The following is a 16945-nucleotide window of genomic DNA, read 5'->3' as shown; positions in this document are numbered from 1 at the left end:
TTCATAGGTGTTACAAAAGCTTAAGTAAAAGGTAGGTGTTTTGACTGATTTATAAGAACTATATAAGATCCAGAATAACCACTAGTTACCATTATTTTACTAACAGATGCAAAAATACACTAGTATTTCATTGTTAATATAGGCTATTAAAACATTTTGGTATGATTTTTGGGAGGGATATGGCAATAGCATTTCAATCTCACTGTATAGGTTTTTTAAAAATTAATTATATATTCTAATACTTTTAACAAAAAATAATTATTTCTCTTACAGATGCTTCAAGCGTGTTCAGTTCAGCACTTACCAGTACCATACGCTGCGTTTCCACCCCTTATTTCTAGCGATCCATTTCTTTTACATCCTCCTCACCTTTCTCCCCATCATCCTCCTCATTTGCCACCTCCAGGCCAGTTTGTCCCTTTTCAAACACAGCAGTCACGATCGGTAGGTATCTCTACTCTTACATCTTTAACTTTCACAGAATGTTTAGACCTAAAAGACAGATTAATTCAGTAGATGTAAGTTGTTACCATTTAAAAATTATAACTTAGGCACTTCTCTGGTTCTTAAAAGAATTAAGGAATCCCCACTGATACAAATATATATAGATATAATTTACCTAGAATTATCTTGGCTTCTTAAGTTTTTCTAGTTATTTTATATGTTACTTATCTAATCATATTTGTCCTTTCGTACCTGCAGTCCTTTGGGTAGTAAATCTAAAAAAAAATACAGTCTGGTTTTTCCTTTCATGTGTTTCTAAAATGGAAAATGAAAATATTATAAAATTATTTATACTTGTTAGAATAATATTTATATTCATTTAGGCAAGTAAAATAATCCTTTGAACCGCAATTGTTTTTTCCAAAGGCTGGTTTTCTACTGTGTTTTTTGTTTGTTTGTTGTTTTTTTTTTTTTAAACATCTTTATTGAAGTATAATTGCCTTACAATGGTGTGTTAGCTTCTGCTTTATAACAAAGTGAATCAGTTATACATATACAATATGTTCCCATTTCTCTTCCCTCTTGCATCTCCCTCCCTCCCACCCTCCCCATCCCACCCCTCTAGGTGGTCACAAAGCACCGAGCTGATCTCCCTGTGCTATGCGGCTGCTTCCCACTAGTTATCTGTTTTACATTTGGTAGTGTATATATGTCCATGACACTCTTTTACCCTGTCACATCTCACCCCACCCCCTCCCCATATCCTCAAGTCCATTCTCTAGTAGGTCTGTGTCTTTATTCCCGTCTTGCCACTAGGTTCTTCATGGCCTTTTTTTTTTTTTCCCCTTAGATTCCGTATATATGTGTTAGCATACTGTATTTGTTTTTCTCTTTCTGACTTACTTCACTCTGTATGACAGACTCTAACTCCATCCACCTCATTACAAATACCTCCATTTCATTTCTTTTTATGGCTGAGTAATATTCCATTGTATATATGTGCCACATCTTCTTTATCCATTCATCTGTCGATGGACATTTAGGTTGCTTCCATGTCCTGGCTATTGTAAATAGAGCTGCAATGAACATTTTGGTACATGACTCTTTTTGACCTATGGTTTTCTCAGGGTATATGCCCAGTAGTGGGATTGCTGGGTCGTATGGTAGTTCTATTTGTAGTTTTTTAAGGAACCTCCATACTGTTCTCCATAGTGGCTGTATCAATTTACATTCCCACCAACAGTGGAAGAGTGTTCCCTTTCCTCCACACCCTCTCCAGCATTTATTGTTTCTAGATTTTTTGATGATGGCCATTCTGACCGGTGTGAGATGATATCTCATTGTAGTTTTGATTTGCATTTCTCTAATGATTAATGATGTTGAGCATTCTTTCATGTGTCTGTAGGCCATCTGTATATCTTCTTTGGAGAAATGTCTATTTAGATCTTCTGCCCATTTTTGGATTGGGTTGTTCGTTTTTTTGTTATTGAGCTGCATGAGCTGCTTGTAAATCTTGGAGATTAATCCTTTGTCAGTTGCTTCATTTGCAAATATTTTCTCCCATTCTGAGGGTTGTCTTTTGGTCTTGTTTATGGTTTCCTTTGCTGTGCAAAAGCTTTTAAGTTTCATTAGGTCCCATTTGTTTATTTGTGTTCTTATTTCCATTTCTCTGGGAGCTGGGTCAAAAAGAATCTTGCTGTGATGTATGTCATAGAGTGTTCTGCCTATGTTTTCCTCTAAGTCTACTGTGTTTTGATGAAAAGTAGATGAGATAGTCTATTAATATAGTTAACTCTGTCCTGGGGCTGGAATATAGCTGAGAAGCATATTATTTCACGGGGCTGGAAGAGGTAAGCACTGTATCAGTGGAAGGAAGGACACAGGAAGAAGACCCCATTGTTTTTTGGACAGGCCAAGTTGAACATTTGAACCATCAGGCATTAAGGGAGAACAGGGGAAAAGAACATACAGAAATGGTTAGAGTGGAACTGGAGTGGAAATGGTTGGCCCTGTGAAAGGAGCTTGACGGTCACTCTAGCAGAACCTGACCATCCTTTACTTAGGGTTTACGCACCATGCTTGGTCTCAGGCAGAGGTGAGAGGTGAGGTTACCTGGCTAATCTGAAAAGTTCAAGTTACTCCTACCAAAAAATCTTTTATTAGAATCAGGACAGGATTCATGCCAGGATGTTCCTTAGGAAGCTTTTCCCATACCTGGGAATTCAAGGTTAAAACTAAATTTAGCCATCATACAAGCATACATAAGCTTCCAAAGTAAAGTGTTAGCAGTTACTTGTATTTGAATACTGTGTTGCCATTTTCTAGCTGTGGAAAGAAGTTAGACTAACATTTAAGAATATATGTTCCTAAGAGAATCAAAATGAAAACATTGTCCCCAAAATGTCCTAATAGCCAAAAAGTGGAAACAGTCCAAAAGTCCATTAACTGATGAATGGATAAAGCATGGCATATCTATACAGTTGATTATTATTCAACTATAAAAAGGAATGAAGTACTGATACACAAACACAAGATGGATGAACCTTGAAAACATTATGCTAAGTGAAAGGAGCCAGATACAAGGGCACATACTGTGTGATTCCACATATATGAAATGTCCAGAATAAGCAAATCTATAGCAAGTGTGCTTTGCATAGCACTGTGTGCTTTTTGAGCATTGTCTCAGTGTTCACAACACACTTTTGAAGTAGGCTGTGAACATATCAGTTCTATAGATGACAGTATTGAGGTTCAGATTAAGTAATTTATATAAAAGCCACATGGCTCATTAGTTGCAGCACGAAGAGTTTGTCTAATGCCAAAGCCTGTAAGCTTTCTACTATAGTGTACAGCCTGCTGTGTTCTATTCCATTTAGCCTTATTTAGTTCTCATTTGCAATATGTACTGTGTTTGATTTCATCTGTTAAAGGTTGTGTCTGAAAATCTGATGTAGGTCAGTGTGCCATGACTAAAGTAATTTTAACTTTCATATAATTGGCTTACTACATGACTTTTTGTCTTTCCTTCTATCATTTTTTAGAGAACGTTCAAATAGTGAAAGAAATGTATCCTTTAGTGGATAGTGGAAATGTTTAATAACATGTTTGAGAGATTTTCTTGCTGAAATTCAGTTAAAGGCAGTAAGATTTTACTATAGGCTATATGTCCACATGTATGAATTTAGATTGATGTAAACATCAAGAAATGCATGACCTTAAAGATGTCTTTTGGGGTTTTTGATTTTTGTTGTTATAAAGCACAATCTGTCTAAATATTGGAAGTATATTATTTTGCTTTTTCCCACCCCTCAGCCTCTGCAAAGGATAGAAAACGAAGTGGAACTCTTAGGAGAACATCTTCCTGTAGGAGGTTTTACTTACCCGCCATCAGCCCATCCCCCAACATTGCCTCCATCAGCTCCTTTGCAGTTCTTAACACATGATCCTTTGCATCAGGAGGTTTCCTTTGGAGTAGTAAGTTTTCATTCATTGTTATTAATTTATTACTTGATTACTTGTTTTGAGTTCTGTTTCTTTTTTTTTTTTTTAATATTTATTTATTTATTTGGCTGCGCCAGGTCTTAGTTGCAGCATGCAGGATCTTTAGTTGTGGCATGTGGGATCTAGTTCCCTGACAAGGGATGGAACCCGGGCCCCCTGCATTGGGAGCGCGAAGTCTTAACCACTGGACAACCAGGGAAGCCCCTCGAGTTCTGTTTCAGTATAACTCTACATGTTTAGAGTTTTAAATGTATTCTTGCAGTCAGTTGGAAAATTATATTTAGTACACATAAGTGTATGTTTTAAACAAGCTGTCGCATCTATGTTAGCATTTAAGAAATATTAAATACCACTTGAACAGTAAATAACTTCCTAGGTTTTTAAAAAAGAAGAGACTTTATTCGACAGCTTAAAAAGTTGTGAACGTAGAATGATCTTAAATTGTTTTACCATTTTTTTCTCTACAGTCTTATCCTCCATTTATGCCTCGGAGGCTCACAGGACGTAGTAGATATCGATCCCAGCAGCCAATACCACCTCCCCCTTATCATCCCAGCTTACTGCCATATGTGTTGTAAGTTCTGTCTTTCTTATTTTAATGAGTTCTGAATTTTGACATCCTTGAGATTCTCTTTCCTTTATGAATATTTCTGTGTAGTATATATTTAATTTAGAGTGTGTTAGATATTTGTTTTTATTTAATGTTAAGAGGTTGGGGTGGGGGTGACCATTTAAGGGTGAAAGAAAGAGCAAGGACAAGGTAGAAGTTGGGGGGCGTGGGGGAGAAATTTGTGAGCCAGAAGATAGGTTTAACAAATCAAAAGATAGAGAAGTTTAAATTTTTTGCATCTTTTACAGCTGGCATCACTTGCTACCTTCTTTTGGTTATCTAGCATTTGATGCTGCTACTTCTCTCAGAGGAAGAGGGAGAAAGAAGTTGTATTTGTGCCTTAGAAATACTCTTCTAGGATTAAGTTTGTAACAGAAACACCCATGGCTTAAATATGACAGTTCTTTATTTCTTTCTCATGTAATTAAAGTCTAGAAGTAGGCAGTTCAAACATGGTTTGTTAGCTCCGTAACCCTGAGGAATGGTTCTACTGTCTTCAAAATTTTATGGCTTCCTCTGCATGATATAAGATGACTCCTCAGGCTCTAGCCATTACATCCACATTCCAGCTAGCAAAAATGAAGATGGATCTCTCTGCCTACCTGCCTCCTTCCAAGGATACTTCCTAGAAGTTGCATGTATGACTCCTGCCTACATCCCATTGGCCAGAATTTAGTCTCATGTCTGTAACTACCTTCTAGGAAGGCTGGGGAATGTTGTCTCTATACCAGAGGGCCATGTGCCTATATCATACTATTTCGATAACTGTAGCTTTATTGTAAGTCTTAAAATCAGATGGTATAAGTCTCCCAACTTCGTTCTTAAACTGATTTTATTTAAAGTCTTTTGCATGTCCATATAAATTTTAAAATCAGCAATCAGTTTATACTTTAAAAAAGCTGGGATTTTGGTAGGGATTACATGAAATCTATAGGTGAGTTTTGGAAGAGAATTGACGTCTTTAACAGTATTGAGTCTTCTGGCCTACTTATATGGTATATTTCTCTATTCATCTTTTAAAATTTATCCTAGCAGTATTTTTCCAGTTTATATTATACAGGTCTTGCACATGTTTAGTTAAATTCATCCATAATGTTTCATGTTTTTTTATGCTGTTGTGAATGGTATTTTTTTAATGTCAGTTTTTAATTGTTTATTACTAGTGAAGTCAGTTTCTTTAAAAGGTTGTCACTGATCAACACTGACCATTCTTTATCCATTTAGCACTGGCCTTGTTCTTCTCATCCTGTTCATTGAAATAATGTATTAATGCATTATCAATGCTTGTGTTGCTTATTTTCATTGCAGATCAATGCTTCCAGTGCCACCTGCAGTGGGCCCAACTTTCAGTTTTGAATTGGATGTGGAAGATGGAGAAGTAGAAAATTACGAGGTTAGTAGGTGAAATGTGAATTAATTTGGGGAATTTTGTATGCATAAAAATATTGTGCTACTCAACTCATTGATCTAATTAAACATTTATTAGGTAAATCCATTGTATATTTCAAGATACAAATGTGTCAAAAATACTGTTCATCCTTAAAGATATTTCAGCATGTACCACACAGTTACGATAACAAGATAGACTTTGGTGCTCTATTAGAATTACATATAATTCCTGTGAAAGAATGTAAATGGGAAAATGGTGAATTATGAGTGGATGTTCTGAAACCATGCAAGTTCTGAACTATGGGAACTGCAAATAGAAAAGAGTACATCTTGAAAGACATTTTAACACTAGAATCAACAGGATTTGATCATTGAATGGTTTGTGGTAGTGTCAGCGTTGTGAGTGGGAAGGTTGCAAGAGAAGATGCTTTGCAAAAGGACTACCATAGCTTGTGCAGAAGGCAAACTCAAAGATGATGGGGCAAATAGACAATGTTGACATTGTTATATTATTTGAGGTTAGGAATAGGACAGACAGTTTAAGGGTTGGAAGGCACATTTGGATTTGGAAATGTTGAATATGAGTGACTATGTGACTTTGTTTTGGTACTGCCTTACCCCAGCCTCACTCTATTTATGAGTCTCTATGCAATATGAATACTGGAACAGGGTTTTTTTTGTTGTTCATTTTTTTAGGTGAATTGAACCTGGGAACAGGGAGGAAAGACACACATACGCAAACACAGTCTTGCAGCACCTTTTTTTTTTTAATGCATGTGGAAGAGATCAGGCCAAATGCTATCTATATCCTTTTAAAATGCCATTATGTTACTTTCTGCATATACAGTCACACTGCAGTGTCCTTTGGATTGCATTCTCAGATTTCTTGAGAAAGGGACTATAATAATTTCCTGTTTCTACACTGTTTATGCTAGTTTTGTACAGAGTAGTAAGAGAAGGAGTTGGTTATCCTTCAGGCATTCTGTATTAAAATTAAGTCATAAGTCATGTTGCTGAAAAGGACAGCTCTTTGTTAAACAAATCATATACGTATCAGTGAAAAAAAAACAGTGATACCATCCTAGTATAAGAAAAATATTTTGTGTTTGGCATTAGAGTACCTTTTTTTTTTTAATTTTAATTTTTATCTTTTGGCCCCGCCATGTGGCAACGGGATCTTAGTTCCCTGACCAGGGATCAAACCTGCGCCCCTGCAGTGGAAGCGCGGAGTCTTAACCACTGGACTGCCAGGGAAGTCCCAGGAGTCCCTTTCTAAATTGTATTTTGGGTTAACTATGTTTAATCTTCTGCAAAGGCATATTTTAATCCAGTCAATAGTCTTGTTTGCTTTTCTGGTTTTGTCTCATAGTATACATGCCTACAACACACCCTAGTCCAGAGTACTCACCATTTTTTGAGTCTGCGCTATACATCCTTGCTTCAGTGCCTTTATTCCCCTTGATTCTTCTGCTTAAGAACTTTTCCCCCTTCCTGCACATGGCCATCTTTCAAGAACCAGTTAAAAACCTGCTACCTCTGTGAAAGGCATTTCTAGCCCATTTCCAGGTCTATGTGAGTCTCTCCCTCCTTTTTGATCTCATAGGTCTTATAAAACAATACATACTAATCATGTCCTGCCTTCAGTTGTCTTGCTTTCAGATCATGTAGGTTTGTTGAGGGCTCAATTATCATTACATTCTCCATCCAATAAGGGCTTAAAATAATGGTCATAAATTATATTACTTGACGTAAGTGTCCTATAGAATATAAAATATAGGTGTAAAAGATATATCACCTCTATCATAAACTTTATGGCTAATTGTAATCAGCATCAATTAAATTTAACAAATTACTGTCTACTAGCATTTAGAAGGACTTGGGGCATGCATGGGGAAGGGGGAGCAATTTATTTAGATGACACAATTCTCCAAATAAAGCTGTACCAAAAGCAGTGTTGCAGCGGCATCATGTTAAAACACACAGTTATCACAGCATTGATTATTGATATTATGGGAAATTAAATTTATTCCTCTCATTGTCCATCATTATTTCTTTGTTACCTATTCTCTTAACCCTGTGGCAGCCTTAAAAAAATAAAAACGAGGGGAAGCAGCATGCACATGGCTGCCTGATTGTAGGATAAAGCAAATGAGCAATTAGAGCCATTGAAAACTGGGAGAAAGGAGGTACTAGTGTACAATCAAGCATAATAGCTGCAATGTGTTGAAACGTATCAACTGTGTTAAAATCCATGAATTCATAAGTGATACTTCAAAAAATAAAAGAAAAAATAAAAGAAAAAATAAACTCATTGGTCTTATCCTGCCTATTTTATATAAATTAAACTACTGAGTATAGTTTAATATGAGGCAGCTGATCAATGTAGAAGTATTTCATCTAATGAAGAAAGAGTGATAGAATATTACCGTTTTGCCGTCTTTAATGAATTAATGGATCTAGGCAGTGTTCCATCAGTGCTAACTAACATAACAACTAGACATGCTGAGCCTTACGATGGAAATAGTAAAATCTTCCAATTTATAGGAGGTACAGGGGACAAGGAAGGAACGTTATTAAACCACACGAGTCAGGGATGGGGAGGTTCAGTCAGCAAAATTCAGACTGCGAATTTCTACAGGCCATTGACCTGGTTTCTTTAACAAATAAAAGAGTAAAAAAAGATACTTGAGACGTCAAGCAGTGGTAACATGGATTTATTTGGATCCTAATTTGAACAAACTATTTCAAAAAGTGTTTTGAAAATAATTGAAACAATCAGAGGTACTTGATATTAAGGAATTACTAATTCTGGGGGTGTGATGAAGTTAGTGTGATTATATTCTTGTAAAAAGTGTTTTAGTTTTTAGATTGGTGGTGGTTCTCAACCTGGGGACAGTTTTATCCCTTAGAGGCTATTTAGCAACATCTGGAGATATTTTTGTAGAGGCCAGGGTTACTGCTAAACATCCTACAGTGCACAGAAAAAGCTCCCACAAAATTTTATCCAGCCCCAAATGTCCAAAATGCTGAGGTTGACAGACTGTCTTAAAGATAACAAACAGAACTATTTCACCAATGAAATACCATGTTTTAGTTTTCTTTCAAAATAATCTGGGGTTTAGGAGTGGACAGTAAAAGATGAAATAAATTAGCTGTGAATTGTTGAGCCTGGGTAATGGGCATATGGAAGTAATTTCTTTATACTATTTCTCTACTTCTGTATGTATTTAAAATTTTTCCATAATAAAGGTAGTTTAAAAAATATATATTGGAATATAAAATTTAAAGAAAAATGCAGCTACGTCTCTCTTTCCCTCTGTAGGCCCTGTTAAACCTAGCAGAGCGACTGGGAGAGGCCAAGCCTCGAGGACTAACTAAAGCAGATATTGAACAACTTCCTTCTTACCGGTTCAATCCTAACAACCACCAGTCAGAACAGACTTTGTAAGTATATTTTTCTGACCTCATTCTGTGTTAAATTTCCTTTTCCACCTTTTTGTGAAATAAAAGCTTGGAAGTCAAAGATAACTTGATAAAGATAAGTAGTGACTATTTCATACTCTAGGCCTATGCTGTCCAGTAAGATAGCTGCTAGTCACATGGGGCTATTTAAATTAAATAAAAGTTAAAAAAAAATTTTTTAAAGGATTTTTTTTAAATTAATTATTTATTTATTTATTTTTGGCTGTGTTGGGTCTTGGTTTCTGTGCGAGGGCTTTCTCTAGTTGCGGCAAGCGGGGGCCACTTTTCATCACGGTGCGCAGGCCTCTCACTATCGCAGCCTCTCTTGTTGCGGAGCACAGGCTCCAGATGCGCAGGCTCAGTAATTGTGGCTCACGGGCCTAGTTGCTCCACGGCATGTGGGATCTTCCCAGACCAGGGCCCGAACCCGTGTCCCCTGCATTGGCAGGCAGACTCTCAACCACTGCGCCACCAGGGAAGCCCAAAAGTTAAAATTTTTAGTTGCACTAGCTAGTGATGCTATATCAGAAGATGTAGATGTAGAACATTTCTGTAACCTGAGAAAGTTCTATTGGACAGTGCTGTTCTGGATTTTTATTTAGGTGGCCTAGAAATCTTAAGGTTTTAAATTCAAACACTAGAATTATATTAGATTGAAAAGTTTCATACCTGTAAAATTTGAGGGTTTTACCTGAAGATTCTCCTTATTATAGTATCTTTTTTAATAGCAACTCTGCGAGATACAATTCACATTTAAAGTGTATAATCCAGGGCTTCCCTGGTGGCGCAGTGGTTGAGAGTCTGCCTGCCAATGCAGGGGACGCGGGTTCGAGCCCTGATCTGGGAAGATCCCACATGCCGCGGAGCAACTGGGCCCGTGAGCCACAACTACTGAGCCTGCGCGTCTGGAGCCTGTGCTCCACAGCAAGAGAGGCCGCGATAGTGAGAGGCCCGCGCACTGCGATGAAGAGTGGCCCCCACTTGCCGCAACTAGAGAAAGCCCTCACACAGAAACTAAGACCCAACACAACCATAAATAAATAAATAAATAAATTTAAAATGCATTAAAAAAAAATTTTTTTTTAAAAAGTGTATAATCCAGTGGTTTTTAGTATATTCATAGAATTTTGCAACTCTGAATTTGATTTGCATCATCACAATCAAGTTTACACCACTTTCATCACCCCCAATAGAAACCTCATCTATTAGTAACCACTCCCCATTTCTCCCCAACGCTCTAAACCCTGGCTCAGCCCCCTACTGTATCACTTCATTCCTAATTGGCTATACCATTTTACATTCCCACCAGCAGTGTATAGACGTTTTCAGTTTTTCCACATCCTCACCAACGCTTGTTACTCTCTGTCTTTTGATTCTAGCCATCCTAGTGGGAGTGAAGTGGTATCTCACTGAGGTTTTGATTTCCATTTCCCAGATGGCTAGTGATGTTGAGCTCTTTTACTATACTTATTGACCATTTATATATTGACCACTTACATATCTTTAGAGAAATGTGTATTCACATTCTTTGTCCATTTTTTAATTGGGTTGTCTTTATTGAGTTGTAGAAGTTATTTGTATATTATACATATAAGTCCTTGTAAGATTTATGATTTTCAAAAATATCTTCCATTCTGTGAGATAGTTGTCTTTTCACTTTATAGATTGGCATCTTTAGAAGCACTTTTTTTTTTAATGGATGAAGTTCAGTTTATCTGCGTTTTCTGGTTGGTGTTTCTTGTGCTTTTGATACCATCTCTAAGAAACCATTGCCTATTCCAAGGTCATGAAGATTTACTCCTGTGTTTCCTTCTAAACGTTTAATAGTTTTTAGCTTTTACATTTAGGCTTTTCATTTTTTAGTTAATTTTCGTATATTGTGTGAGGTAGGGGTCCAACTTCATTCTTTTGCATATGGGTATCCGGCTGTTCCAACACCATTTGTTGAATATAATAGTATCTTCAGTATTAAGGTTGTCTTGGATGTTAAGCCGGGAATTTTCTTGATGATCTCTCACTCAGTAAAACAAAGCACTCCTACTAAATTTCTTAATATCATGCTTTTTTGAGGTATTGATAGATTATTTTGTTTTAAAATTTAAATATTTTGATAAGTGAGATGGTAAGTGGTTGTTTTGTAGGCTTCGACATTTGTAAGAAAATAGAAACCACTTGGTTTTATGGTTAAACAATCTTTTTGCTTTATTTTAGGTGTGTAGTATGCATGTGTGATTTTGAGTCAAGGCAGCTACTTAGAGTTTTACCATGTAACCACGAGTTCCATGCCAAGTGTGTCGACAAATGGCTTAAGGTAAAATGATGGCATCTGAAGAGAATGACATCGCATTTTCTTTCTTATTCATCATAGTTTCATGTAGAGTAAGTCTATAGTTTGGTGGAGGGTGATTAAGGAGGCAAAACTGAAACACAGCTTTCAGTATGATTTCTGCAAATTAAGAGAGAAGACCAGTAGAAATGAACTACAGTCATCAACGTGGGAGTGATTGAGCAAAATCTGAAAATGGGTTTTCTGTCCTTGATAATCAGTATGTCCTAACTTTCTTCTAAGAGTTTAGAGGGGACCTCACTGGAGGTTCTTTGTCAGAGATTTACATGAGAAATAAACCTCTAGTGCTTTTACATAATTCTGACCATTTTCTCCTTTGTGTGTATGGGTGGGGGGGAGTCCAAAGGCACAAATTCTAATAGTATGCCAGGGTAAAATTATTTCAGGGACTTCTTATTTTCTATTTTTTATAATAGTAGCATAAAAATGTGATGAAGTAAAATAATTTAGTAAACTTTATGGTTTGTTTGTTTTAGATTATTCTGAGTAGGAGATGATAATACTGGCTTAGATAACTTCACGGTTGATGAGGAAGACAGATGAGTTAAAATAAAATAGAATCAGTCCTCTGTGTGAGCACAGATTAAGGGTACCCAGTTTAGTCCAAAGTGAATCCTGAAGGCAAAGAGTCTAGACTTTTTAGAAAAATGAGGTTATTATATATGCATAGCCCTGACATGTGAGAACAGAGAATGACCAGAAAAACACGGGTTCCATGTGGCTGATGGCTAGAGTGTGAGGGAGAGAGGCAAGAGAAGAGAGGGTTTCAGAGGTAAAACCAGGAGCCAGCTTATTGCAAAGTCACTGTGAAGTGTGCGGGAGTTTGGACTTGATCCTGAAAACGTGTGAGAGGATATGTTTTAGAAAGATCACGGCCACAGTTTGGAGACTGGAATAGAGGAGATAATTTCTGAGAGACAGAGAGATGAAATAAGGATGTTCTGGGCCAGATGGAGAAGAAACAGTAGAAGTTGGATGAAAAGAAGAGTACTTGATTTGAGAGCTATCATAATGTAGAAATGAGAGTATTTGATGAAAAATGCTTCGTAGAACGTAAGAGAGCAGGTGTTGCTTATGTTTCTGATTTTAGCAGCACAGCCAATGGTAGTGCCATTTGTTGAGATGGAGTTTTAAGCCAGTTATTAAATTTGTCTAAACTGGTGATGGGTAGTTTTGTCTGTATGTTGACACGGACCTATTAAAAAATTATTCATAGGCTATTATTGTTTTTTTTGAGGTTTGTGGAGTATATTTTAAAAGATTAAATGATTGCTTTGTACCTTCTTAAAGAAACAAAGAATGTAAAAACTATGTGGAAAGTAAAAATAGTTCTATTGCTTTTAATATGTTTCACTGTTATAAGTCAGAATTCAAACAAGTTTTCTCTTCTGTGTTTTAGGCAAATCGTACTTGCCCAATCTGCCGAGCTGATGCTTCAGAAGTGCATCGGGATTCAGAATGACCAACCTAAGAGCACAAATTTAATTTGGGTGTTCCTCATCACATGTATATATGGACTATCCATTGAACTTAATCTGTGTGGCTTCCAGCCCTCCCTTTACCAAAAGGGTCAATGGACCTTTCTTTGCACTGTGTGACTTAATCAACTATAAAAGCTTACAATTAGTCTTCACAATTATGGGATTGTTATACTAACCGTGTGATTGGAACTCCAAAGACTTTTTCTTTAGCTTAATTTTGTGTGTGCACTAACATTCCCTGGTTTTTGTGTGATCATTCCGAGTGTTGCTGCAAGATTACAGTGGACGTGATCTTTTAGCATGTGCTTTTATAAAAAGTGGTAGCTCCAGATGATATAGCAATCTACCTTATATAGAGCCTTCAGAAACTGTGAGTGGAAATGAATGCAGCGTATGACTGTTGGTGATAAATGTATCTGTGTGTGTGTGAGAGAGAATGTGTGAAACTACTTGTGTGAGGGCATGGTAGCTCAAGTGTGTATGAGATCCTATATACCAGCATGTACCAAGAATGTGTGTGTAGTTTTAATTATGCTGCAATGTATAATCTGGTGTGTTATTTAAACAGCACTAGTACTGTACACTGGTTTTTTCCCTTGTGTTTGCTGTTGCACACTGATTGCTAAGGGTGCATCAATTATAAGCATTGAATACTCCATCCCCTTCCCTCCCAATGAATGGAATGAGAAAAGCCTTCTTCCTTTGCTTCAGGCAGCTGTCACCTTCTCTTCATTGGTGATCCCAAGTGGGTCACTTAAGGAAAAAAGTGTAACAGATTCTCACTCCATGAACCTGATATTTTGATTCTGTTGTGAAAAAGAAATTTTTAAATCTCCAACTTGCTGTTTCCAAAAAGAAGGTGCAATATCATACATCATCAATTAGCAATATTAGCATTTCAATCAATGATTTGAATGTTGATACTCTCTTGTTTTTCCTTTACCTTTCCAGTAAGCTTCTTACCGGAAGTACTTGTGATTTTTTTTTTTTTTTTTTTTTAATGTTTAGATTTGTAGTCTATTCTGAAGATATTTGAGTAATATATTTCTAAGAATACCACTGGTCCCATGAAGTCTCACCTCCTCTACTTCCACCAGAACAAAATCTGTTAACTCAGCTTGACTTCTGATATGTTCTTTGTTCAAGCTCCCATAGGCAACTAAATTGTTTTAAGAAAACTATATTTCTGTTCTGCCAAGCTCCAGTTCTTAAAGTTGTCTAGTTCTTTTCCCCTCAGTAAATGTGCTTCTCATCGAAATCCTCATTTCCAGGATGGATCAAGTGCTGTGACAGCTCAAGTTCTTTAGACCTGATGTGCTTTGATGTTTTATTGCTTTTCTTTTTAATTTTTGTTTGAATGAGAAAAAGATTAATTTAACAGGTGTCCAGAATACTTGCAGTATAAATGAAGATTTGATTTTTGTATAAAAAATAATGATGTAAAACAGGAATTGACCTTCATTTAGTTGATCTGAAAATAATACATAGCTGTGTGGGTTTTTTTAATAGGTTCATTGAGCATAATTCAGATTGTTTAAAATCATTTTTCCAGCAATGTTTGGATTCCTCTCTCATTCTTCTAGTGTGGTCAACGTTGCCTCTTCCTGCAGTTGATGTCCTTGCTCTGTTTGCAGTAGCACAAGCTGTGTAACTCCAGTCGGGACTGTAATGACTTGCTGCCAGCCTCACTCAGCTTTCAGTTGGCTCTGTGTCCGTTTTCTACTCAGTGTTAACTACTTGTTACTGCCGTGCTACTTGCCTTCCCTTGAAGACTCTATAAGCTCATCACAGCTTAGAGTTCAGTAAAGTCAATTCACACAGAAGCACAATTTTGCCCTTTTCCAGACACTGTTGCCTCTATCTAGTCATACAAGTAGGATTTTGTGTACCTTCTGTTTGCCCCTGTATTTGTCAGTGCATCAGAAATACATCTAAACAGTGGTAAAATGCACGTTACTTTTAAATCATTAGAATATCCTCCACCTGTTCCTGATGAATAAAGTGTGTTAAAGACCAAAATTATTGGCGTAATAATCCGCTACATTACAAATCACGTATAGTTTAATCTTTATTTTTTTTAATTAAGAAATCATGTTTAAAATGGCAAAAGCCCATCTTATACATAGACTCTTTTATATAGCTGCAAAAAATTTATATCTGTACAGATCTAACATAACACTACTACACTCAGTATTCATTTTATTGAAGCATGCAAGTAAAGCACTTTTTCTAATTTATATAGATACCTAATTAACAAGGCACATTGTACTAATGACTAGGAAAAGTAGCTCTTTCTTCCCTCCCTCTGATGAATTCTTAATACCCCTTTTCCATTAAAATTTTGAGAGGTTGTTGGCAATTTAGGAGGCAGCAGGGTCTATTTTGGTAAAATCCTGAATTAATTGTTGCACTCTCGTGACTGATCTGTCTTTGGGAATGTCTTCCTTGCATGGGGCTCTTAAGGATGTGTGCAGACTTGCTTATTAAGTGGTTAGTGCATATTAGGAGCATACATGCATGTGTTCTGAACCAGCTTAGACTAGCCACAGTGAGCAACTTTGTGGCTAGCAGAAAAGAAAGAACAGTTGATTCATACCCAGCTGTTGACACCTTGGGTGATGCACCAGATAGCAGGCAGATGTTGGTTTGTTGCCTTCTTCCTCTTTCCTCCTAAAACAATTTTGGCTTTACCACCTTAACTCTGCTGTGTTTTTTGTTTTTCTATGCATGAAATACCATCTTTGTTTGTTTGTTTTTAGCGCCCCCTCTTCCCCAAACAGAACAAAACAAAAAACAAGGCCTCCAGGTATCAAGATCTCATTAGGATTTTCTGTCCTGAATTTTTTTGAGCAAAATCTGGAAAACGTGAAAGCATATTTAGATTTTATACACTCTCTGAAATGTGATTTGTTAAGATTCTTATATTTGGGCCTCTTATAACATTTTGAAAGAGATCTACCAACTCTCTTATGAGAATATTTTTCACAGATATCTTTAGGCCTGTTAGAAAGCTATTTTCCCCCTGTTGGTACATTTGGTTACCTCATTTTGCTGTTTCTTTCAGATTATGAAAGCTTACAGGGGTGTATCTTTGGAATCATTTGCTGAGTCATTTCCTCAAATCATACTCCATTGTATCAGTTAACATATAGTTTTAAATGTACGTATTATAAATATCTGTAACCAAATCATTTGAAGGCTTGATAAATTTTTAACAAAGTTTGTACATTTTTTATGAAAGTTACTAGTAATGCTTTACTAAGTAGTGCAATGAATTTTTATTTTTAATCCCTGTGCCCAATTTTGGAGTTGAGAGGGTTGTTGGTAATAAATGTATGATGTACACTTAAAACATTCAGTTGTGTTTGGTGTTACTGTGTTAGGGAAGGGTAGGGGTTGTGTATGTTTGGAGGGAGGGGTGTAGAGAGGGATTCCCACAGGAAGATAGAGCTCTTGAGCTACTAGCAGGGAGATTTAACTTTTAGGCAGTAATTCAGATTTTTGTTTCTGTGTTTGTGTATAAACAACTTAGAAACATAAAAGCAACTTGCATTATAACTCATACGGTACATATTTATATCTTTACAAAGGCCAAGAGGATAGCTTGAGTGTAGGCGCACACATGGTGTATAAGCTTATTGAACAGTAAGGTTACATAAGTGTGTAGCTAGGTTTCTTTCTGTGTATGTCAACTATAAGATGTAGGAAATA

General features: G+C 36.6%; 1 protein-coding gene across 11 annotated transcripts in view; it reads left to right on the top strand.

The window, feature by feature from the left end:
- The window catches only part of RNF38 (ring finger protein 38), a 125357-nt gene extending 108771 nt beyond the window's left edge, over window positions 1–16586 (top strand). For all 11 annotated transcript variants that reach the window (XM_057548637.1, XM_057548636.1, XM_057548635.1 and 8 more), the window contains 7 exons: window positions 274–444; window positions 3757–3918; window positions 4413–4519; window positions 5864–5948; window positions 9267–9388; window positions 11618–11717; window positions 13153–16586. In XM_057548637.1, coding sequence (XP_057404620.1) covers window positions 274–444; window positions 3757–3918; window positions 4413–4519; window positions 5864–5948; window positions 9267–9388; window positions 11618–11717; window positions 13153–13215 — 810 coding nt within the window. In that variant the 3' untranslated portion in view covers window positions 13216–16586. The remainder of the gene's footprint in view (window positions 1–273; window positions 445–3756; window positions 3919–4412; window positions 4520–5863; window positions 5949–9266; window positions 9389–11617; window positions 11718–13152) is intronic.
- Window positions 16587–16945: the final 359 nt, after the last annotated feature.

This window comes from Balaenoptera acutorostrata, chromosome 6 (assembly GCF_949987535.1).
Source record: "Balaenoptera acutorostrata chromosome 6, mBalAcu1.1, whole genome shotgun sequence".
NCBI lineage: Eukaryota > Metazoa > Chordata > Mammalia > Artiodactyla > Balaenopteridae > Balaenoptera > Balaenoptera acutorostrata.
This window is presented reverse-complemented; position numbering and strand designations above follow the sequence as displayed.